We start from the raw sequence: 24,334 nt of genomic DNA, 5'->3' as shown, positions 1-24,334 counted from the left end.
GTCATCACCATAAGTGCAGAAGATTTTACTCTGTCCTCTGTTCCAGATCTTTCAAGTCTTTACCTGATAAAAACGTGAGATCTATTGGCTACAATTCTTTCCACAAATGTTAGAATCAAGGCTAATCCATAAAGTAAATTAACACTAAACTAAAGCTGTAAACAAGGAAGACTGTTTTAAAACCACTTTGTTAACATACTAAACAGACACATTTACCTTCTATACCTACATGTTTTGAACAGAGCGTGTCATATGTTTTAGCCTTCAAAATGTACAACTCCGCATGTAAAGAGGAACTATTAAGTATCAGTTAAGTGGCTGCAGTGTTTGAAAGCATTAGATGCAAAAGTTGTGCCTTTAAAAATACAAATAAATACCATTTAACCTATCAGGACACACTAAATGATAATTCAGAACAACCTTCGTCTCCATTTTTTCTTCTTTTTCAAAAGTGCACAGAAGCTCTTCATCAGGAGTCCCAATACTCGAGGCCCTTTCCAAGTCATTACAGCAATCTACTACATCTCTTCACCTGCAATTTTCTAACTCCTCCTATTCATCTCCAAATCAGCCAGAAATTCATTTCTTGAGGAAAAGTTTAAAAACCAAAGGCAGTATGTAGCACAGTTCCCTGCATGCGTTCTTTGCCTCCACACGCTTGCAGAATAGCCTAAGATGAAGGCTACGCTTCTGTATTTAATACACCTTAACAGATTTTTATTCCATCAGTTCATCCTGTCCTTTTCTGAACCTATATAAACACCCTGTAGCAACAATTTCAATGACATCCTGTGTCAAGAACCAGTTCTTTTGGTTTGTTTTGGACCCGCCACTTATTACCTTAATCTGACTCTCCTTTGTTTTCTTACTGGGAGGGCCAGTGAACAGTACTTGCTGTTAACTTTTGTATGCTGCTTACTGTTTTAGAACTACAGACAATGTGGAACAGACTTTTTCATTACTCCTCCTCCCTCGATGACCCCAGAGGGCAAAGATCCAGAACAAAGAAAACTAATTGGCTCCTCATACCAAAGTTAATCCATGGCTATAATCATAGAATCATAGAATGGTTTGGGTTGGAAGGGACCTTAACGATCATCTGGTTCCAACCCCCCTGCCATGAGCAGGGACATCTTCCACCAGACCAGGTTGCTCAGAGCTCCATCCAACCTGGCCTTGAACACTGTCAGGGAAGGGACAGCTACAGTTTCTCTGGGCAACCTGTTCCAGTGTTTCACCATCCTCATGGTGAAGAATTTCTTCCTAATCTCTAATCTAAATCTGCCCTCTTTTAGCTTAGAGCCATGCTCCCTTGTCCTATCACTACACACCCTTGTGAAAAGTCCCTCTCCATCCTTCCTGTAATAATTCCTGCCACTCTTCTCCAGACCTCTTCCAGTTGTACTGTATCATCTTTTTTTTTTTCTTTTTTAAACGAGATGAGGGAGTCAGGTCACTTGCTATACTCCAGAGGAGAGTATTGGTTCAGTAGCATACCGATGCTTTCTGGGTTATTTTTAATTCCTTTTTGAAGATTCCCAGCACTTGATTTGCTTCAACTGCTGCAAAGCATTGAGCTGACATTTTCATTACAACATTCTATTATAATTCCAAGATCGCTTCCACCGTGGTAACAGTCAGCTCATCAATGGAGTAGCAGGTATTACAATACACACTGAGATCTAACAAAAAGCAGCATTCAAAACAGACTGCCTTTTTTATCAATTTCTCTAAGATTTATTTTCCCATATAGCTCTTTCATAACTGAAAGAGTTCTCTCATGGAGCTAGGTTTTTCCATTTTCTGTTAACAAAATCAGGACATTCAGCCAGTGACATATTCCAACTGCTTTTTCAGAACTAATTTAAATTTTGGAGTTTCAGTTTAGATTAAAAAAGGATCTACGAGTATTTTTGTTAGTCAGTCTCGTGGCATGTAGGCACTGGGCTTGTTCACATGCATAAGTGAAATCCACTTACTTTCTCCCATAACTGCTTTTCCTCCAGCTGCATAAGCATGTCCAGTATGTATGTCATATGGGCTGGGCCACTAAGATCCAGGATTTCCTCATCTATTGCCACATCATCTGGCCACTCAGCTAACAACGATGCCAGCACATGCCTGGCATAAAGAACAGCAGTTGCCTCATTTACACGATACAGGTAGTCTCTCACAGCCTTTTTACTTCTGGAGTCCAGCTCCTTGTGCAAGAGTATTGAACTCTTAGTGCGACGCTGCTTGGCATAACTAAGCTGTAGATCGCTCTCTGTGTTGGTTATCAGTTTCTGGGCAACCGGATTGGTTTCTTCTGTTGCTTTATCACAGAGCGCAGGCTTTGACTGCAAAACAGAAATGCAAGTTTGAAAATAGGCTCTCAACAATTTACTTCCTTGTGTTTGGATATCTTACCAGTCCATCAGACTGTAAGCTGAATTTACAAATCATAGATTCATAGAATAGTTTGTGTTGGAAGGGACCTTTAAAGGTCATCTAGTCCAACCCACCAAAATGAATTTGTCTTTTACATACTGAAAATCAGATGCATCGAAGAGCACAACAGTGTGATCTCGCATGCACCTACAGGGACAGAATTCCTCAAAAAGACTGTTTAGGTCAACAGACTTCACTACACACTGATGCATTTATGACTGTACATTCCAGCAGAAACAGCAGTTAGAATTCTAACCTGAAGCGTTAATTTAAGCTGACCTACAGAGGTAAAGCAACCAAGTGCCATGCTATTTGTCATACAGAATGAGGCAAGGTGCATGGGACCTTTGGAGATCATTTGGTCCAAATCTGACTTAAAACTGAGCCAACTTCAAAATCAAAGCTTTGCCCAGCTAAGTTTGGAGAATTTCCAGGGGTGGATAATTCACAGCCTTTGTATAAGCTGTCGTAAGGCCTATTTTTTTCCTTACAATTATGTGAAACTGCTTCAGGAAGCCCTTGATCCAGTTTGCTACACAACTGATAGACAACCGTGCTGGCAACATCACACGACCAGGAATCAGCACCCAAAATAAGGCAAAGAGCTGTGGGACCGTGCTATTGAATGGAAAACCTCAAGCTTGCAAGTGCAGCGTCTACTTTACAAGACAAATTTATGGCTTCCTTTTTCTGCAGAAGTTACTATAAGATAATAATAATATGCAAAACAGTAGCATGGCATAAGCTTACAGTAATTAGATACAATTTCTCTTGTATAAGGACAGGAAATTACAGCATGCAATCACAACACATTTGTTCTCCTGATCTGCGAATCAAGTTCTCTTACTTCCTTAAGGAAGAAATTATAAGGAAGAAATACTTGTTTCTTTTTGTACCCACTCATCCATTTTGACATAAAACACTAACAATAGATTACTTCAGATTTTTTAAATAAAAAAAAAATCTCAGGTTTGAAGTTACGAAACAAAACTGAAGCTACTCAATGCCTAAATTAATTATTTCACAACTGCTCCTATTTGTGGAGACGTACATACCAAACAGGGTAAGATGATCATATCTGTATCTACTGCTTTTGAACTCTGCTCCTCCAACCTCAAACGCTTGCTGGGTTGCCATTTCTGAGCCAGTGTTCGGATCCTCTCATCTGTTGTAATTACATCTCCATCAAACCTTAAAAGAGGCAAAAGAAAAAAAAAATAAATACAGAAATGTCTTTTGAAAATAATGCAAATTAAATCAGTGCAATTAAATGCAAATTGAACTTCCCACCTTCTGTTTTAGAAAAATTCATTAAACTCGACCTATTTTGATCATATTATGTTAACTAGTTTCCCTGTTCTAACAAGTCAAAGTTTTTACATGTTATAAAATTGATCACGTCTGTGATAACATGATGACTCCAGAACATGCTTTGGTTACTCAAAGCCACTTCTTAGCTCTCCTCTCTTCCTCAGTTAGGGTAAATTAGAGACATAGTAGATCTTCATATGGGAGTTATCATTTTGAAAAGAATATTCAATGTATTTCAGAAGATGGTGACTTGTTTCCATAAATACAACTTTGTAGGAGTTTATTTCCTTACTTTTTCACACATGAAAACCAAATCGTATCCTTGGAACAATTTCTGTTCGGCACCTATTCGATTTTAGCTTACCACCCACACCTAGTAACTTTGTTTTTCTGCTGGACCCAGTCTTTCACATACCTCTTTTGAACTTCCAGAAAAAAAGAATCTGTTCTTTTCATTTGCAACTCATACATGGCTCGAAGAATATGGAGAGGTGCGTTAAGTGCATCATGTGTCATCTGAACAAGAATTAAAAGAAAAAAAAAACCAAACCAACATGAAGAAAGATTACATTACAGAGGAAAAAGAAAGATAAGTTTCCTTAAGGATGACCTAGGTATTATTTTCCCACTTTTCATTCAGGTAGAGGATTAAAGAGCTTAATAATATCTTGATAAGTAAAAACAAAAAAGAAGCTAGCAAAAAGCTTTATAATGATTTTGTAGTGTTCACCGCTGTAGTCCTAGTATGAACTCTTATTTCCTTTAGATAATGATACATTAAAATATAAATCCATATCCTGTAAATTTAGAAGAAAACAACTCACACAAGCTACGAAATATTTTATGCAACTAGCAAATTCACAGTAACTTCCAAGGTGCTAAAAATCATTTCAAGTACCAAGAAGCATATTTTGGTGGCTTCATCCAAACCCTCCAGAGGATCAAGTTTGTTCTGCTCTACATCAACAGGACCAACAACGGGTTGCTCCACATCTTGATCTTGTTCCCTTTCTTCCAGTTCAGTATCCTCACGTTCAGCCAGGGAACTGATCTCTTTCTTGGAGGAATACAGCATTATTGACAAAATCTACACAGAAAAAAGGTAGCATATGGTGTGACAGATGTAGATATTATTAGCGTATCTGCAATCAGCATTTTATAAGAACATTACAAAGACTTGGAGAGTGCTCAACGCATGCTATTCTAAACAGAAGCACTATCTAAAAAAAGAAAAAAACAAAAACCCAAAACACAAAACCAAACCATTTCCCACTTCACAAAGGAGTTATACCTTCCAGGCTGCTACAAAGACAAGTGATTAGCTGAAAGTGTAAAAAAATTGAGAAAATAATGACTTCACCATTTCAGTACATCAAAGGTTTGAGGATTCTTAGACAAGAACAAAGTAGAGGTGACTATCACCAAAAAGCCAGTGACAGCCCTACACACTCTCCTCCTTTGGAAATATACCTTTGGCTTCAGCACAGCCAACAACACTAGTAGTCATAATGGGAACAAAACTGTGTTACACACTTCCTTGGTCCTCCCATTTGTGTCAGTCTCATTTCTGAGAAGTAATGTGGGCAGAGCTATGGCGAGACATCTTAGTGCTCAGGGCAGAACACTCCTTTGGTACAAGGCTGCCCAGAGGGAAGGAAGGTGGGACACCCCTCCAGTCTGTAGGTCAGGAGGCAGCAAGATCCCACAGCCCAGTTCCGATTCTGCAGTATTTCTAACCAACCACCTAGGGCAACTTTTCAGAGGAATTCCGGGGCTTTACTCTTTCTCCCTCTCGTTGCTACCATCTTAAGTATGAATTAACCCAACTCTTGCCTATGATGAAACACAGCTAGCAGTTGAGCCACACTTACCTTCCAGCAATTAACAAACATTCAGAAAGCATATGCCCAGATGCATATTGATCTCCCCACACTGCACTGAGGTAATACCCTGTACATGTCAGTGAGTAATGCAAGTAAGGTTTTTCTTCGAGACTAATTATTGTTTTTTAAATTGAAGAATCGAATGTTCAAGAACAGTCTAAATAAAATTCATAAGAGAAACTGAGTAGGTGATTAATGTCTCATCTTGCAAATTTCTTTCAAATACAACCAGATTAATTAAAATCAGCTCCTGATTTAAAGAAGTTAGACTATTATCTACAGAATTATGACGAATAGAGGAAGGCAGATTCAGGCATATAGTTCAGTGAACTTTTTAAAAACACTAATTAGAAATTCCCTTTTGAGACTTTCTTCACAAAAGGGAAGTGCAGTGCCGTAAACTTTCACGCCACTGTGTGAAGCCTGGCTTTTTACAAAAGGTAAATTTACTTACCTCCAAGTCTCTGAGAAGCCAAGTCTTACTGAAGCCAGTTCCTTTGCTACATTTCTTCACTAGAAGCCTGAGTAAACCAGACTGAAGAAAGGCAGCTTGGATTTCCTTAAAGCCATGAATCTACACACACAGAGACACATACACAAATAAATAAGTAAAAAGGGAACAATGTTTCACAAAGTTTGCAAGGCCTTATCATACAGCCTCAGATAAATTTCCTGCCCAGATGAACTACGTTGAGAATCTTTCTTTCATTTCCCTAAAAAACCCCAAAATCCAAATCCCCACTTCAAATACCTTAAGAGTATCATCTATGACACACACACAGTAGTAACTGGATATCTGGTTTGTTCTGACAGTCCAAAAATAATACAGAACCCCTTTTCAAATACTTCAGGAATAAGAAAAGGGGTGAATGAACTTCACTCCATAAAGTGTTATCTCTATAAATTTCTTCTTCAGCTTTCATGTATGGTCGACCCCCACAGACGAAAAGTGACCCAACTTTCAACTCAGACTCACGAATGCTATTTAAAGCCTAGCGACATTTTCAACTCCCTACAGACAGCGGATAAAAAGAGCCACATGTGAGAGAAATGAACTGGTGTTAGCTCCCCAACGTACTTAGTCAATACCCAAGTTCGTGTAGCGCAAGGCAGAATACAAACTTTTATTTATCTATTATATCCTACATGTCAGGCAAAAGATACCTTAAGTGTTCTGTAAAGCCCCTTTAGAGCAAGCGACAAGACCCAAGTTGCTTCCACTGCCTCAGCATAGCTACTGTCCATGCTGGTTTGCAGAAGGTTCGTGGATATAAGAACAAAGTGCTGGAGGTACTGTCTCAGCTGGGTCTGGGAATCACTGCCTTCTTGTCCACATTTCTGAATCAACTGATAGTCTTTTACTACAAGGGAGAAAAAACAAAATTCACTAGGTTCATCTTAAAATGTTGTGAAATCATCTCTTACCAGTAGATATGAGTAGGCTGAGACATGAACATGATCCATACATTAAGTACATTCTAATAATGGTCTTGTACCCAAATTATCTCAGATTCATTGAATAGTCAAGAAAATACTTTATTTTTCAGTGCAAATTAAAAAAAATTAGGTAACTTCTGGCAACAGCTGATTGTTTGCACATGTTTGCACATACAGAGCAACAAAATGGAGTATCGCAAAAATGTTCAGGCTCTGGGTACCTTTCCTTTATACAGCAGCACCTAACTACACAGAGGCAGCATATGTATTTAAATTTGCAATTGTTTTAAAACATTAAGCACATGTCTGTAAAGGATAAGACACACGCAGTAAGCAAATCTCAAAACAGAAACAATTGCTTCATCAAAGGCCTATTTCTCAGAAACAGTTTCTTAAAACCTTTCCTGAATGAAAATAAATGTCAGAGTTCTAAAAAGAAAATACGTCTCCAAAGTCTTTACTGTAGAAGCTTCACAATTTGGTTTAACTGACCAGCAGAAAATCAAGCGGCTTACTAATAATGGAACTTAAACTCTGCAGACCTTCATAAAGCGTCTAGTTAAAATACGCTTTTGGGTATCCATAAGATGCTGTAAGGAAATATTCTGTGATTCTTTGACAAAATAAAAATGTCACAGAACCTGTTTTTCTCTTCCGGGTTTTGATGTCTACTACAACTGCCCTGTTTTTCTCCGTGAAATGCTTCAGGATGATCACGTTATGAGGCTCATTAGCATTATCCATGTACACCGAACGAGTGCCCATACACAGCACCTGAAATTGCAGCAGAAGATTCAGTTATGATTTGGAATACTTTTTTGTAAATACACGGTCATCTTTTATATTGGTTACGTCTGCTTATAGTTGATGTACATTTTAGCTGAACAATCTGCTCGCTGCCAGATATTTGCTCACCTTTAGAAAATGGCAGTTCACTTCTATAAAAAAATGCCTACAACAACCAACTTCATGCTGCATAGGCATTATATCTGAGTTACAGCTGTCAAGAGTGAGACTGGATTGTTTCACTTGTATAAAAAGCTCTTTTTGATGCTCAAATGTACTAAGCTGGTTTTCTTGTGATAGTTATAAGTAGCACTCAAAGCAATGCAAGGCAAAACCAGCTACATCATTTTCCATTAGACAAACGTCAATTGTGCGCAAGTGGAAAGATGTGAACTCTGACATGCACCGTGTTTTGACAGTTTATAATGGATGTCCCCAATTGACGAAATCCATAGTATTTAGAAATAGAAACCTAGAAGCTCTAACCAATTTTGTTTCCTTTAGTATCGATAGGCCACTTACCTCAGGAAACCCAACCAGCACCAATAAAGTGAAGATATTGGTGTGCTTTAGCTGGAAGGGCAGTTGCTTAATGCAATGGTCAGTGAAAGCAGCGATCACATTATGCCACTGCGCAGAAGAGTTCAAAGATCGAAGAATATCTGCCATGGAGCTTGCCCAGTCCAGACCTACACGACTGGAAAGCAAGAGCAGTCTGTATTAGGAGGGCTGACTACTGACTTATCTGAAACTATTTTTGCTCAAGACAGCATATCACTGTTAATCTGTCATAGCTAGAGCTTTCATACCATTACAAAACTGTTTTTCCAAATATTTGAAGCTTTCAGGTCAGCTGGCACATGAATTGTCTTTTGGTTTTCATCATTAGAGCATAAATACCATGTTTTCTTAAAGGGTTTATAGTCCGAAATCAAAGCATGCTGAACACTGTCACCTTTAATTCCTAAATTTAGTTTAGAGATCAGAACTTTTTCTTTGCACAACAGCACATAGTTTATTTCCCACGTATGTGACTACCTGATCTCTCTCTGTGGACTACACAAATAATCTAACAAGACTGGCTTCCTTGCTTGAAAGTTAGTCTTTGAAAAACTCCCTACCCTCAGCTGATCTTGTAGATATTCTGCCTTTAAATTTCATATGCTTTTCTATTTGCTTATGGACCTTCCCTATAAAACATAGCTACAATGAAAAATAACACTGTCATATTTAATAAGTATGACATTAATGTTAGAATGCTTGAGAGCTTTCTAAAGCTCCTAAAAATGGAACATCTGCTGTGACCATCCTTTCTGTTTCCAGTGCAATTTTACTATACAAAAATATCTCTAATACTCTTATTTTTACAAAGGGCCAGATCCAGAACTCAGCACTGGTGATAGTTACCACCAGACCCACTCTCCTCCCTTCCCAAGTTCCACAAGAGACAGGTAACTCAAGGGAGAGAATGTCATACAAAAAAAAAAAGATATGACTGTGTTTTCGTTTTCCTTGCAGTTTCAAAACCTTACTTCTTCCACCATAACACGCTACTTAGGTAAGCGGAGGAAATTAAGTCACTCTTCAGACAACAGTCTTCTTTAGGAAGGAAATTAAGAGATTCTCACTGCAACAAGGGCCACAGATGCTAAGCCCTTCTCGTAATCAGGGTACAGGGTTAATTGACTTTCCCTTAAAAAGCCCCTATGCATGAGGCACACATGAAAGAAAATTAGCATTAGTCATCAGAGAGCAACTAATAGGTTTAAAGTAACAAGCACCTGTCTAAACACACAGCTCCCAGACTGAACAGAAGATGAGTTGTCTTCCAGCCTTCTGGCACTGTAGACCCATCTCCCGCAGCAAACAAATTATGTTTGGCTGAAAGGACTTTAGCCACTGCAGCATCCACTTCTGCAGGCATAAGTCTCAGGATTAACTGGCCCAGAAGTCCCAATGTTAAATGGTAAGTTTCATTTAGGTGGCCAGCATTCGAGATTACAACCTGAAACATCAGCGGGAGTATCTGTTCCAGGTTAATCAAAGACATTGTGGAGCCCTACGGAAAAAGAAAGATCTCAATAAGGCAGGGAAAGAAAACAAGACTTTTAGTCAAAGTCATAGCACGTACAGAAATCTTCTGTTCTAATGCTCTTTCAAAAGGGACAAAAGGAAATGAGAAACTAGGTTCCGACTTCTGTTGTTGACCTGTTAACTGGCCTGACACGTAAATGTAAGCTGATGGTTTAAACTTTGCAGGTGTCGAACAGTTAGGATAGACTGCTTTACAGATAAAATAAAATTCCCTTTCCTCTCCCCCCACGCAGGAACCAGCCCTTACATTCCCTAGTAATGTGAAACATCTTAAGACATTCTAATTCGCATTTCATAACATCTAAGCAACAAGAGCCCACCTCCCACATTTAATTCATGCTATTTGTGATATCTAGAAAACCACACAGATTGAAAGTAAAAAGAACTAACTGATTTGAAAGGCGGTAACATGGCTGCCAGCAGTCCTAGAATCCTCTTCTGAGAGCATTCAGCAAAAACTTGTTCCTGGCTAGGTATTAAAACCTTCTCTGCTTGCTTCTGGGCTGAACCCTCCAAGAGGTCATCACCTGATTTTTAAATTTAAAAAAAAAGAGGAAAATTCCCAAAATGGCATTAAACATAACTTTTTTTAAAAAGTGGTAGCTTAATTTTTATAATTACAATCTAAAGACAAAAACTATTTTTCAAAAACGTTATTACAATTTGAAAAGCAGGTCTTTATAAAAGTGTATAAAAGATAGTAGGTACAGGGATTTACACCACCTATTTAAAAACATAAAGGACAGTACTACAGACGGATCCATTTTACTACCATAATTCTAACAATACTAGCCTTTAATAGAATACGACACTTCCGGTTCCAAGTATGAAAAAATTCGCAAGTACTGTGTTAGAACAACAGGAACTCTACACATGGATATCTATTGGTGGATTTCCACTCCCATTTCTAAAATCCTTTAAACCAATTGCAAGGTGGCAGCTGTTCAAAGCAGTATGCTTGGCAGGTTTTTAGAAAACAGACAGCTCACTTGCATTAAAGACATTCGCAAATACACAAAAATGGGTTAGGAACAAAAAATACAGCTGTTTGCTTTTCATATGAATGGGTATTTCTGTGACAGGGAAAGTGAGAAACAATCTTTTACCTGTTGGAGAAACATTATCTTCCACAGACAAGTCTGACTCTTGTCTCAAAACAGCTTTCTTTGCAAAGACAGCTTTGCTTTCACTTCCTTTTTTTCCTACTTTATCTTCTGCAGGAGACTGGATTTCACTGTGATCATCTCCCTTCCCCTAAAAATAAAATGAAGACACTGAAAGATTAAAACAAAATTTAATACCTGCAGAAACAGCCATGGAAAAAAGCAGCCAGTCAACTGCATTTGACAAACATTTTTCCTTGAATATAAAAATCTTCTATGGTTAAGAACTTCTTGATGTATACACATCTAAAGCTTCCATACAGTGAAAATCCATTTTTCTATTTTGCTCATACCTTTATACATAATACTATTACACTGTAACAGTTTTATACACTGTATAAAACTAAGAAAACCATTCTCCTACCTAGCACAGTGCTAACAGTTAGAGGAAATGACAACTCGTTCAGAAACAATGTCCTCCAACGCTTTTGTGAATCAGCTGCCTGTAAGAACATAAGGTGATGCCTTCATCTTTCATCAGCTGGATCTAATAAAAAACGAACCAACTAGCAACTGTTCCCTTGCCCCCCAACTTTACCTACAAAGGAAATCATTACTATCCACTATTTCAGTTACATATCCAGAATAGGATGTTGAAGCTTCTGAGGAACACACGTGATGGATATCAAGTGTTCTACAAATAATGGCTACTTACATTACAATGCACAAAAGAGCCTGTGCTTGGTTTCTCATCTCTTCCCTTCACTGCTTTATCACCAGTATGACTTTTTGGAGCACCATCTGTGGGAGGACTGACTGAAGCAGTGTCATTCTCTGAGAAGGATTCACCTTCTGGCAACATGCAGAGGAGAGCTAAGTTTTTCAGACCTGAAAGCAAGAAAGTTATAAAAGCTATTTAGCTGTTGAGTGACAAGACGGGCAAAAAGCAGAACTGAAACACTTTGAAAGAGAACTGCAAACTTCCCCTCACACACTTTTTTTGAATATCAACTCCACCAAAAAGATGTTCCAAATCATGTTCACTTAATTATGCAGTTCCATTAAATAATAGTGAAAAGGCGGTGACATTTTCCACCTCATAAAGATATCACCAGGGTAGAAGTCTTAATTAAAGGAAGCATTAGAGATACGTCCCAGCAGTGTAAATTATAAAAGGTAAATGAAATCTGCCTTAGCTTTTAAACGCCTGACAACTTGAATATCTATATAATAAAACCGTACCTTAAAAACAAAGATTAAATAATGGGTATGCCTAAGTATTTGGTTGTGGTGGTGGTGGTATTTCAGCTGTATTAGAGCTGCTGCAAAAAACCTACCAGTAAACTGATTTGGACTTGAGTCTAGAGCTTTTGATACATTCAACATAGTCCTCTACTGTACCACCCTATTTTTTGTAGTAGGTCTTAGTTCACATAAATCCTCATTTCCAGACAAATGGACATCAGCCCCGGAAACTTATACCACAAAAAAGGCTGAAAAATTCTTGCCAAGAGATGCAGAACAAGAAACATTTTCCACCAAGTTATTTGCTTTCCTTCAAGTCCTTCAGTTGTCAGTAACAGGTTAGTAACAGAACATGAAGCTATACTGATAGATGCCTTTACAATATCTGAGATGGAAAAAAAACCCACCAAAGAGTTGCCAAGTTATCTTCAATATTTATGTAAGCATAACATTAATTTTCTCAAGCACCCTATTTTCCATGTTCCAGTGACCCTGACTTGTTCTGTGTCTGCTTTCTACATAAACAGTTGTGCTCAGTGAAGTACACAGTAGCTTCCCCTTTCCTTTGGAAACTTCAAAGTGAGTAATCAGAGACTGCTCCGACACTCGTTAGAAACCATTGTTTCGGTGAAGGAGGAGCTGACTCACCTTTTCCATGCTGTGCTTTCATCAAGCAATCTCCGATGAGCTGTATGCACTGATGTTGCAGAACTCTGGCATGACTGAGGACCTGTGAATCTAGTTTCTCTCCTTCTACTTCCTCCCCATTTGCCAGATCTGCACTGTAGAGAGTCAAAGCTGCAAACAACAGCCAGGAATAATTGTGGACATATGGCTGGATGAGCCTCTGTCGGTCACTGATTCGAATCGTCACCATCGGATACACTGTGATGCTGTGAGTGGGCAAGTGACTGAAAGAAGAAGGTACATAATTTTGAAATGCAGCCAGTTTCTTGATAACCAATGCAGTTAGTAACACACACCACCTTTAAAGGAAAATATGAAAAACCCAACACATTCCTGACTTTCAAACTGTAGACCTTCCAATGCTGCAAACTGCCAGACCCTCACTGACTTCAGTAGTGCTCATTTAACACAAACAACCCCACATAATGCTACAGGCTTGGGGAAGAGTGGCTGGAAAGCTGCCCAGCGGAAAAAGATCTTGGGGTGTTGGTTGACAGCTGGCTGACCGTGAGCCAGCAGTGGGCCCAGGTGGCCAAGAAGGCCAACGGCATCCTGGCTTGTTGCAGGAATAGTGTGGAGGAGCAGGGAGGCACCTGGAGTACTATGTTCAAGTTTGGGCCCCTCACTACAAGGAGGACACTGAGGGGCTGGAGTGTGTCCAGAGAAGGGCAGCAAAGCTGGTGAGGGGTCTGGAGAACAAGTCTGATGAGGAGTGGCTGAGGGAGCTGGGGTGATTTAGTCTGGAGGCGGCTGAGGGGGGACCTTATCGCTCTCTACACCTACCTGAAAGGAGGTTGTAGTGAGGCGGGTGTTGGTCTCTTCTCCCAAGTAACTGGCGGTAGGACGAGAGGCAATGGCCTCAAGTTGCGTCAGGGGAGGTTTAGATTAGATATTAGGAAAAATTACTTTACTGAAAGAGTGGTCAGACATTGGAACAGGCTGCCCATGGAGGCGGTGGAGTCCCCGTCCCTGGAGGGGTTCAACAAATGTGTAGACGTGGCACTTCAGGACATGGTTTAGTAGGCATGGTGGTGCTGGGTGGATGGTTGGACTTGATGACCTTAGAGGTCTTTTCCAACCTATGATTCTATGTACTGTGATGAGAGCTCCTGGTCTAGAATTTTTTTGTCTGTTTGGTTTGGGTTTTGGGTTTTTTTTGTTTGTTTGTTTGTTTTCTTAATCTTTGGTGTCATTCAGGGTTGATTACTCTCCTTCTGCAACTTTCACAGCCATGCCTAGAAAACAATTGCTACTGAGTCAGTTCAGAGGTTGCAGCAGGTTTCCAAATTGCAGAAATTTTTGCTGAACAGGTCCTATATTTGCTATGTTTCCCCGAAGGACACCAACTAGATCTTCTCATGTCAGACGCCCCCTTGTAGTAAGCAACATGAGAATGACTGATTGTACTTTGTTGCTAATTATTGCTTTTCTGCAAGCGGGGAAACAAAATACCGTATTTATTACCTGTCAGAGTATTTCTTTGCAGAATAGCACCCATAGCAAAGGTCAAAGTCATCACACACATTGCAGTTCATTCTCCGACCTATGATAACTCCTTGACAGTGATCACAGGCATACTCCATGTTAACCATTTCATGGTCATCCTCATGTCCTTCAGGTTTAACTCCACCTGTAAAGAAATATTTTAAGATTTCCCTGTAAATACTTTTTCATAAAGGATCTTTCTTAATTTCAAGTTCATTTTCAGATTAGGAAAAGAAAAGCCTAACATTTCCAAAATATCCAGAAGAAAGTCTTTCACCTTATGTATAGTTCAAAAGACACTATTTTGCCTTAGAGTATAGGGTTCTGACTTTTTTTTTTTAATTATTCTTACCAAGAAAACAAGTTTTACACAGATCCATGTCATTGCATTGCAGACAGCGGTAGCGATGCCACGGTGCAATTTCGTCACAGCCATCGCAGGATATGTCCACATTTAACAGGTCACAGTAACGAGCAACAAACATATGCATCTAGAAGAATAAATGGACACAATTTACTTGAGTATTATTTTCTGACTTCGAGAAAGCTCTTTTTAGACAGAAAGCAGAACACTTCCCCTGCCAAAAAAGGATGGGGATCTTTTCATCATTTTAGACTTTTGAAGGCCTACAGGGAGCCAGGGATCCAACTCATGAAAAATCAGTTTAAGCCAGATTCCTTTCTCTCCTTCAGGCTTTTGAAAGTCTCCTATTTACCCCTTCTGCAGATAAATAAGCAAATCATGAGGTCACCTTTCTCTGTTTCTCTGGGTCAGCTTGAGCTATCTTTTCATACCAAGTCTCAAACATTACATCCTGACATTCATCCATCCACTCGCAGTTTTGCTTGTAGTCTGCAATTTCATCTTCTTCACTCCACTGACTAAAAGAAAAGCAAGTTCAAAATTAAATTTGAACGCAATCAGACTTCCCTCTAACATAACTTGGGATACTTCTTTTTTTAAAGAAAAAGTGCTATACAACATGCTAATAAAAACTGAATCGTGAGAACGCCAGTTGACTTGGTTAATAAATGTCCACACAGACACCTGCTTCTTGCCTCTGTGACAAGTTCTTAAATACATATGGGGACTATAATGCAAAATCAGAAAAATCTACACTTACAAAACTGCTTTTGGTAATGCTGGTAGATCAGATGAGACATTTTAAAAGCTTTTTGGCCTTCACATTTGCTCATGTGTAAGAAGTACAACTACTATAAAACTGCAACATGCAGGTGTTAAAAACATTTGATATTTATCAAGACAAAAACCAGCATTATCTACATCCTGCTACACTGCAAAACAAGTGTTCCAGCAGTAATCAGTTTAAAGATGAAAATTTTAATAGTTTTTGCACTAGCAACACAGCAAAAAAATTAAGATACTTCAGTTAAGCCCTTGGATACTGGCCAAAATTATGCCATCCTTGTTCCTAGTACTTTTACTGCTTGTTCCAGCACAAAGTTCAGGAGCCTTTCTTAATAAAAATGGTATTAACAGTAAGTACCACGTGAAAGCTGCATTCTTCCTGACTCACCAGATGACGCTGTCATGAATACTTATGTTCTCTTGTGATGTAGTCATGAGAAGATGTGGTAACTGAATCTCAACAAAGAAGGAAAGATCACTCGGCTCCCAACTCATATCCAAAAGGTGAAGGAGAGCTGTCTGCACGCATGATAAGGCTGGAAGTAACGATCTAAACAAAAACACAAGACAATAAAACATGACAGCTCTAACCTAAAGTTGAAATAGCATGTTTGGGCAGTAGGTGCAGACAATCACTATACATCAATTTACAGGTTTGCTCCACGTTGAATTAACTATGTGGCACAAACTCAGGTTTATCAATGCATAGACTTACACAATTTAGCAAGCAGCATAGCATTTTGAAATACAGATGGTATCCTTTATGGATTCAGTTGAGGTAAGAGCCCATGCTACTGCCTGAGCATTAGCAAGAGGGTTTGTGTGTTCTCTGCAGTACATCACTTCCTTGATATTTGCAGAAACTTGTTCTCTTTGAAACCTTTGTCACGTTCAGTTGAAACTGAACAAAGGACTTGGAAGTTATTGGCAGGGAGACAGATATTATAGTCACAAAACTCTAATTTCTCTAGGACATCGGCCATAAATCCCCAAAATTCTATCCAGTATGTTACCAAAACATGAGCTTTAACATTAAAGCACAGTTGCAGAATTGCTATATTTATCGTGGCATTACTCTTGTCCAACTATTCCATAATAAATTTGATATTTCTAGTATGTTACTACTAAGCTTCAGAAACACATTACAGAATTATAACTACAAAATGCAGTAAGTCAAGGTTTTGACATTGGTAAATTTATTGTGCTTTCCTGAATAGTACTAATAAAAAGCCAACTTGGCATTTTCGATCACAAGATCAAGGCTCCTTATTTAGTTCTGTAAATAATGTGAAGTATAGTCAAACTTAATTGAGGCATTCAGCAACAAAAAAATGAGAAGGGAAGAGGTGAGCAAGAACAGGGGGAAAAAAAAAAAAAAAATCACATAAGTCATCCAAGCTAGTACTGTACCTGTCATTAATTGTACTAAATCCCTTCACAGAATTTACCAGGAACAAAACAAGCTGATAGTAAGACTCTCGAATCTCTTTGTGTAGCTCAGCACCACAGCCTTCTAAGTTTCCAAAGTAGCTAGAAATTAAAGAGTTAGTTTAGTAGTCTAGAATTCACTGCTACATTTTAGGTAGTATGCTTTGTGCAAATTTCACAAACTGGCAATCTATTAAACACTCCCCACAAGCAAGAAGGATATCAGTTTTGTTTAAAATGCAGTCTGTCACTTTCAAAGAAAAATAAAAGTACCCTGCACCAGAAATCAGAAGTTAAACAGAACAGGCAAAGAGAATATTGTCGTGGCACTAATGATAGAACATTACTTCCCATTAAAAAGGTGCTTTACAAAAATCTAATCAAGATCTTAAAGGAAATCAGTGCACTGCAAGATGGCCATAAAAAGCTCTTGAGAAGTGAGAAGCCAGCTGACAGAGTTCAGACAGCACTGTCCAGACGCACGATAGAAATCAGACCTAAATTCATGAACCAAAACAGCAGAGTATTAGCTCCTGCTCTGAGACAGTACTTTCTGACGACTCTACAGTCTTTTCAAGTCTGTTGTGATTTGGTTGAACCTGTAAAGATGTTTCCAAGTATCCATGCTGTGATTCAACCACATGATCGCTACTGGCATGAATAGCTGTATAACTAAGTTCCACTTGAATATAATTATTGTGGTTTTTTTTCTTTTAAATGAAGCACACAAGATATTCATAGCAGCCTAAAAACTAATCCTCAGGTCATATTTTTATTATCCATATGGATTAAAAAGCAGTAACTTTCTACTGTTTTCAGTATACATGACTGGGAGAACGCAAAGACTAAGACATATAAACCCACATGGCTGAGACTTGTCTAAATAATTACTTACTTTGTAAAATCTTTCTGACAGGCTAGAAGTTCTAAGAGAAAAAGTACACACGGTGGATGAAAACAGTGTGGCTGCCCAAGTAAGTCTAGGCACTGGCGGACTGTCTTGAGCACTTCCATAACACTCTGCCCTTGGGATTTTCTCAAAGCAAGAACCTTTAAAACACTAAGAGCAAAAAAGGTCTATGAGGACTTCTAAACATTGCACTTAAAATAATTCAGATAAATCACAATTCAAGAAGTGCTTGACTAATTAAACATGAGCTTGGTATCTAAATTTCCAGTTGTATTTCAGCAGCAGCATATTACACTTTGAGTGAGTGATAAAGCTTCAAACAGAATCTAGCACTTCCTGCACCAGTCCAAGTTTTAGAGCCTAAAATAGACAAGCTGAGAATTGGAAATCTCTCTTTTGATTTACATTTTCAGAATATCAGGTAATTTAATGAGAGATGCTATTCTATATTTGGTATCGAGGATTGCTAGTACTGATATACCATGCCTTTGCTGTTTGTAGACAAAAAGCAAAATGCCACTGTAAACAGATCCCAGGAAGAAAGACAGTCAATTGCCAAGTAATCATTTTTTTACATTCTGAAGTTCTACATGATCGAAGTGAATCAAAAGAAACAGTATTCTCTACGAGCCTTTAGATGTCTGTGAATAACTGAAGTTTGATATATAAATCTGACAACTATTCATGTACAAAATGTGTTTCAAAACCATCTTGCGGCTAAAACATATTTTATTTGACCCGAAGAGGCGTGATGACAAGTTTCTGTATTTTGTAATGGGCAGCATTTTCAATTTACTTACCTTTCATGTGAAAGCGACTGATCCTTTATAAAGTCTAATATGTTTTTCAGTATAGGGTATTTCTCCTTCACAGTAGGCACAGCTCTCGGCTCCTCCATTGATCTGAAAGACAGCAGCCTTAGTCTTCCGCGGCTGAACTGAGATTTTCGTGTAGGAGTGGCAGGAGGTGATGATACATCTTCTTGCTGTGAAACTGTATTTTCAACAGGCTTACTATGAAATGCAGATGCTTCTTCTGTTTGGAAGTGGTCTGGAACATGTTTAATTTTTGTATCAGATTGTGTCATGTGGCCCCCCCCTTTTGAAACAGGATGAGTTTCTCCATTGGACAACACTGAGTTTGCTGCCTGGAAGTCCGTGTCCACAACAGAACCTTTTCTTTGGCATTTATCACTGACATACCGTTGGGTATCATCAACGTCTTGGGCTTCCGAATTGTCTGAAGCACAATCTCTTTTCTTTGCTCTTACAGGCAAAAAATTTAGTAACAAAAGGCTCTTCTGCATACAAAGTTTTGCTGCAGCATAAAAATTGGAAGAGTTAAAATCATGACAATAGAACACCAAACTTGCTATATTCTGCTTAGGAAGAAAGTGATATATCTTACTTCTTCTGAGCCAAGACAGCTAGAAAACAATGTTTTTCTTCTTATATTGATCATGACACTATGAGTTATTTAATTCTAGATTTCCAAAGGCTAAATTTCAATAATCCCACTGAAGCATATGAAGCACACAGTATTCAGTGAGAACATAGCTTATTCTAATGACAATCAGCTGCTATTCTAACATCAGTTAGAATTGTGGTAACAAGTATCTACAAAATTAGATGAACGTAAGTTCAGAACAAGGTGACCCAAGTGAGAGGTCACTCCCTGTAGAATTTTCTCACGTACTATTTTCTACAAAGAACAGCAGAACACAATCCCAAATCATTCATGTAATGTACGCTAGTTTACCTCTGATGATATTAAAAAGTAACCCAGTTGCTAATTTACATTTTACAGCAAAAATAATATCTAAGATTTACAAGGCAATGCTTTATTAAACTACCTGGAATGCTCACTACGTTTGGAAAGGGAAAACTTACCAAGAGTTTCTGGGTTCACCTCACTCGCTTCTGCGTTCTGCTTCTCCTCAGTATCATTTCCCCTACCCATCAGGGATTTCTGCTTCATTTCCAACTGTAGACAGGATGTTAAAATAGTTAAAATATGACTACCCCTGTATATCTACATAGCAAAGCAGTACAAAGACTGCATCACATTAAAGGAATTTAATCTCAGGAACACACGACAGTATTTACCATTCCCTACTGCAGAACAAAACACCCAGCAGTCTAAAAGAGCAGTACCTAAACTACCAGATAGAGTAGATAACAAAAGAGCAGGTAACACAGTCTCATACTGAGAGATGCTCAAGGTTTGTAGGCTGAGATCCTTCCCTGTCTTGTGACTGGATGTGCATCAGCCCTCCAAGCAAAAGAAGACTTCCCTTTTACCCCACCGCTCCGGAAAAGATATGTATCTAGCCACGAGACAAAATTCTCCAAAAGCATCATGTCATGGAGCCAGCGAGTACTGTCAGATGCAAACGTCACCTGCCACGCAACAGGGACAATGCAATTACTCATCTTAACATGCATCTGCACTCACTGCACCTCTAGTGTATCAAGCAGCCACGAACTCTTGCAGGCAGGAAAGAGGAGAGAGGAGGTCACAAAATACTAGCGCAGTCAATTTGGCTGGCCCACATCTGCAGGGCTCACAAGAGTAGCAGAAAAGCAGGCTATAGACTGAAATAGCTGTTCTTGAAGGCCACACAGTCGTTAACATTTAGAATCTCCTGCAGACCAGCAAAATCTAAATCAATTTTGTCTCTCTGCAGCTGCAGGGGATGATGCAGACATCTCTCACTACGCTGTGAGCTGATGACACCAGCTATTGACATGAGGCTTATGTTTCAAGGAAAATTACATGAAAAAAACATACTCTGAACTGAAGCAAGTTACTTGCTTATCAAATAAGCAATTATTGCCTTTTCCGTTAGCACTGCATTACTGCAAGAACAATGTTTAAGGCAGATTTCTTTCAAAGGAACTCCAACTGCTATGTAAGAATCTTCCTAACTAACAACACACATTCTTGCCGAAAAAATAACACAAATATAACTGATTTTGAGTCAAATTCAGTCCCAAATACTCATGATGACACATCTGGGGCTGAGGGAAGGAGGGGAACGTAAGAATGCCTTTAAATGTTGAAGTTCAAAGTTTAGAAGTGAATATACGTTCTTCCTAAGTGAAAACAGTTGACCTAGAATCACTGAAGGAAAATATGGTTCCACCCTACTCCATAACATTGCATTGTAAAATATTAAGGTAAATGACATTAATAGATATCCTCCTGAGTGATCTTACCATCCATATTCTAATTGAATCAGCCAGGGAATATACTTGTGCAAACTCATCGCTCAAAGGCGCCTTGCCTCCACTGTTGACTGGAAATAAGAGAAAGAAGAGTCCTGTTTATTTACAGCTCCATTTTTTACACAACTTGACTACTTAACTAAAACTATGCTAGAGCCTTCCCTTCGTCTCTTAGTCAATACTTGGAATTGTGCCTGTAAGAAAAACCGCGAATAAAACCTGCCAACTTTCATACACCTTAAATACATGAACTGCACCTTGACAGAGTTATTTGCAAAGTTAAATTACGATTATCTTTCTCGTCTCTTCCCAAAATTGATGCCTGCAGTCATAGAAAATAAAAACCTTTCCCTATACATGCAAATATCCCTAATGCAAACTGATATCAGAATAATCAAGAATGCTTAGTATTAACTTAAAGCTCTACAGATGTATTTAGTTATCAATTTTTTTCCCATTTGTTTTATGCTATGAAATTCTAGAATGGACTTTCAAGATCAATTTGCAGACATTAAAGACAAAACAGTTTCCATCAAAATTGGCTTGACAATGACTACGGAGAAAGACATTTCTATGCAGGGTCTTCCCTCTCCCATTCCCTAAATTTTTTTTTACCCTTCTGCTTTTCAGCACTACTTGTACATACTTCACATGGCACAGGTCAATATGGGTCCCAAAATTAGTCTGCCCCAGCAAGAGTGACAGATGAAGCTATTAACATAATAGTAGGATGGATATCTCCTCCACTCATGAATATTTTCCTGAGCTACCAGTCTTCAATCTTACTCAGAAAATTAGATCAACTGTCAGACACAGACAAAATGACTAAAAGCAATAACCACTTTAGTCATGAAGTCAGTCTTTGCGTCAATCATTCTTACCCATAACTTTATAGCTCAAAATGTAAGATGTTTAGCTTCAAAATTGTGACAGAAAGTGAAAGCCTAAAACGAAACCCTTCAAAACCAAGTAACACCTTATTATCCAGAATTTTAAACATATCAATAAGCTTAATAGAAGGATGGTGTAAGTTAAAAAGTTGTTAATTTTACCTACTGAAAATATATAAAGTATAATACAATGGACTTTATAAAAGTCAAAAGCAAAATATTACTTTTTATTAAAAAAAAAAACATATTTTGAGGATGCCAAGCTTAGTTTCCACAGTGTAACAATTTGGGAGGTAATTCAAACCTCCTCCACCCCCAAAATTTAAAAACATATATAAACTGGTGCTGGCTTTTTAGAAAAGACACAATGAGAGTGGAAAGTGACACAAGAACCACTAATCACCGGGAGCCACACTGTTCTGAATTAAAACCCCAGAGGACACCACTACTCTCTTTCAGTACATCCTGACAAGGCTTAGTCAGTAGCTTATGATGGTTATTAATATTTGGACAGAGTTTTGAAGATAAAAGCACATGGTAATAAAAAATAAACACTCTAGAGATCAGGCTTACCTAGTCTACCTAAATGATGACCTTTTATACAGAACATGTTTTTAGAAATTGCCACACTAAACTGCTTTTTCAGACTTTATAGAATGATCTATAAGATAGCCTTTTACAAATGTTAAGTCTTCATTATTAAGATAGTCTAGTATTAGAGTTACCATATTTTTGAAGCTTCTCATATAAATCTGGAGTGAGATACACCAAAGCAGCAAATGTTGAGTTCACAGCTTGATCAACAGTAGAACCAGCAACTATATCTGTCTTTGGGGTCTGTTTTTTACATGCCTGTATAAGTCCTTTGAATAGTTCAGATTTTTGCCCACTGAAGTCCTGGGCAGGATCTGATTTTGCAAAGTCGATAAGAAAGTTACGGCAGTCATCTTGGTGAGAGCTCCTAGCCTGGAAAGAATGTTAGAGAACATTTAATATTAGCTGAAAAATTGTTGCAGCTCCTTTGTACAATTAAGCCAACTTGCAGTATATACTTAAGCATATACACCAGCACATACTTAAGGACATATCAATAATTAAGTCTGAATGAAACTGTGTGATACATAGGGATTTCATGCCAATGAAACAAAAGCAGTGGTGCGAGTACCTCTTTTTTATCTTGGTGCAGCCTGCTGCTTTGCCTGGCTCCTGGGCATGCCTCAGGATACATCTGATGCCTGAAGACAGGTTTCCACAGAGGAGAATTAAGAACTGATGTTACTTTCAAAGGAGGCAAGTCTGCTTCACTACCTAGTTCTGCAAGAAATTCAGAACAGACACTTCAGTTACTAAATATTTTTGTTCATTTTTCAGATTAATGAAAATAATAAGTGTTAAACATGCGGGGAGGGGTAATGCAAATACACTGAACAAGTAATTTAACAACATTCTCTGACTTCTGTTTCTCTAATGTGGTGCAGAAAACCAATGTACCCTTTCTCTAATGACAGCATCAATATCTTGTAGTGACAATACGTTACACTACGGAAGGACTTCAACTTCAACATTTTTGTTGTACTTATATCCACAGAAATTCTCAAACAACTTGCAACAGAGTTTAAAAGCTTTTTCTCCTACAAAAGACATAATAATTTGCTATATGTAAGAAAGATCATAATTAACAAAGGAGACAAATATTCCATAAGAACACTTCAATTAGTTCCCTAAATCCACAGGTAAAATACCTGCCCAGTTTTCCAAGGTAAGTACTCATCACCTGATTGCAGTAAGAACTCTGTGTTTAATTTCTCCAAAACAGTGAATGAATTCAGACTTAGGAAGCTAGCTAAAAGTGTTCTGGTTTTGAAACTAAAGAACAAACAACTTTTTTTTTTTTTTTTTTTTTTTTAAATGGCACCCATCTCACATTTCATATTTTATTTATCTTCAGTGGCCTAAACCCTGAGTGTGCTTTACTTCTGCAGTTAGACAAACTTCATTTGTTTGGGCAAACTCCGATATTATTCATAAATGTAATTCAGCTTAGTGTGTTCTGACTGTTATAAAAAAATCACAGTGATCCCTGGGACACTTTCATAGTCATCCCGCAAAACAGCAGTCAGGATTGCTGCAGGTGCCACAAAAAATGGATACCACTCAATGACCAAACGTCATTAAGCAGCAATACAGCAAGTCTTCCATCTTCAGTTAGGAGGGAAATACAGAAGAAACTTTTCTTTCACAGGGGATTCCAAACACAAGGTCCTTGTA

At 38.3% G+C, this 24,334-nt stretch overlaps 1 protein-coding gene across 1 annotated transcript in view; it reads right to left on the bottom strand.

Annotated features, from left to right (window-relative positions):
• ZZEF1 (zinc finger ZZ-type and EF-hand domain containing 1) overlaps nucleotides 1-24,334 on the bottom strand; it is a 60,487-nt gene that overhangs the window by 10,174 nt on the left and 25,979 nt on the right. The window contains exons 25-48 of the mRNA XM_075439883.1: nucleotides 23,232-23,380; nucleotides 22,792-23,032; nucleotides 21,168-21,247; nucleotides 19,839-19,932; nucleotides 18,750-19,266; nucleotides 17,935-18,099; nucleotides 17,022-17,141; nucleotides 16,000-16,161; nucleotides 15,214-15,343; nucleotides 14,814-14,952; nucleotides 14,441-14,606; nucleotides 12,938-13,200; nucleotides 11,760-11,932; nucleotides 11,048-11,195; nucleotides 10,332-10,468; nucleotides 9,629-9,906; nucleotides 8,370-8,544; nucleotides 7,703-7,835; nucleotides 6,789-6,985; nucleotides 6,079-6,198; nucleotides 4,640-4,828; nucleotides 4,157-4,257; nucleotides 3,486-3,621; nucleotides 1,980-2,339 (exon numbers count right to left, since the gene is read on the bottom strand). Coding sequence (XP_075295998.1) covers nucleotides 1,980-2,339; nucleotides 3,486-3,621; nucleotides 4,157-4,257; nucleotides 4,640-4,828; nucleotides 6,079-6,198; nucleotides 6,789-6,985; nucleotides 7,703-7,835; nucleotides 8,370-8,544; nucleotides 9,629-9,906; nucleotides 10,332-10,468; nucleotides 11,048-11,195; nucleotides 11,760-11,932; nucleotides 12,938-13,200; nucleotides 14,441-14,606; nucleotides 14,814-14,952; nucleotides 15,214-15,343; nucleotides 16,000-16,161; nucleotides 17,022-17,141; nucleotides 17,935-18,099; nucleotides 18,750-19,266; nucleotides 19,839-19,932; nucleotides 21,168-21,247; nucleotides 22,792-23,032; nucleotides 23,232-23,380 — 4,373 coding nt within the window. The remainder of the gene's footprint in view (nucleotides 1-1,979; nucleotides 2,340-3,485; nucleotides 3,622-4,156; nucleotides 4,258-4,639; nucleotides 4,829-6,078; nucleotides 6,199-6,788; nucleotides 6,986-7,702; nucleotides 7,836-8,369; nucleotides 8,545-9,628; nucleotides 9,907-10,331; nucleotides 10,469-11,047; nucleotides 11,196-11,759; nucleotides 11,933-12,937; nucleotides 13,201-14,440; nucleotides 14,607-14,813; nucleotides 14,953-15,213; nucleotides 15,344-15,999; nucleotides 16,162-17,021; nucleotides 17,142-17,934; nucleotides 18,100-18,749; nucleotides 19,267-19,838; nucleotides 19,933-21,167; nucleotides 21,248-22,791; nucleotides 23,033-23,231; nucleotides 23,381-24,334) is intronic.

This window comes from Opisthocomus hoazin, chromosome 20, assembly GCF_030867145.1.
Source record: "Opisthocomus hoazin isolate bOpiHoa1 chromosome 20, bOpiHoa1.hap1, whole genome shotgun sequence".
Lineage (NCBI taxonomy): Eukaryota > Metazoa > Chordata > Aves > Opisthocomiformes > Opisthocomidae > Opisthocomus > Opisthocomus hoazin.
Note: the sequence above shows the minus strand (reverse complement) of the source record. Positions and strands in the feature narration are given on the sequence as shown.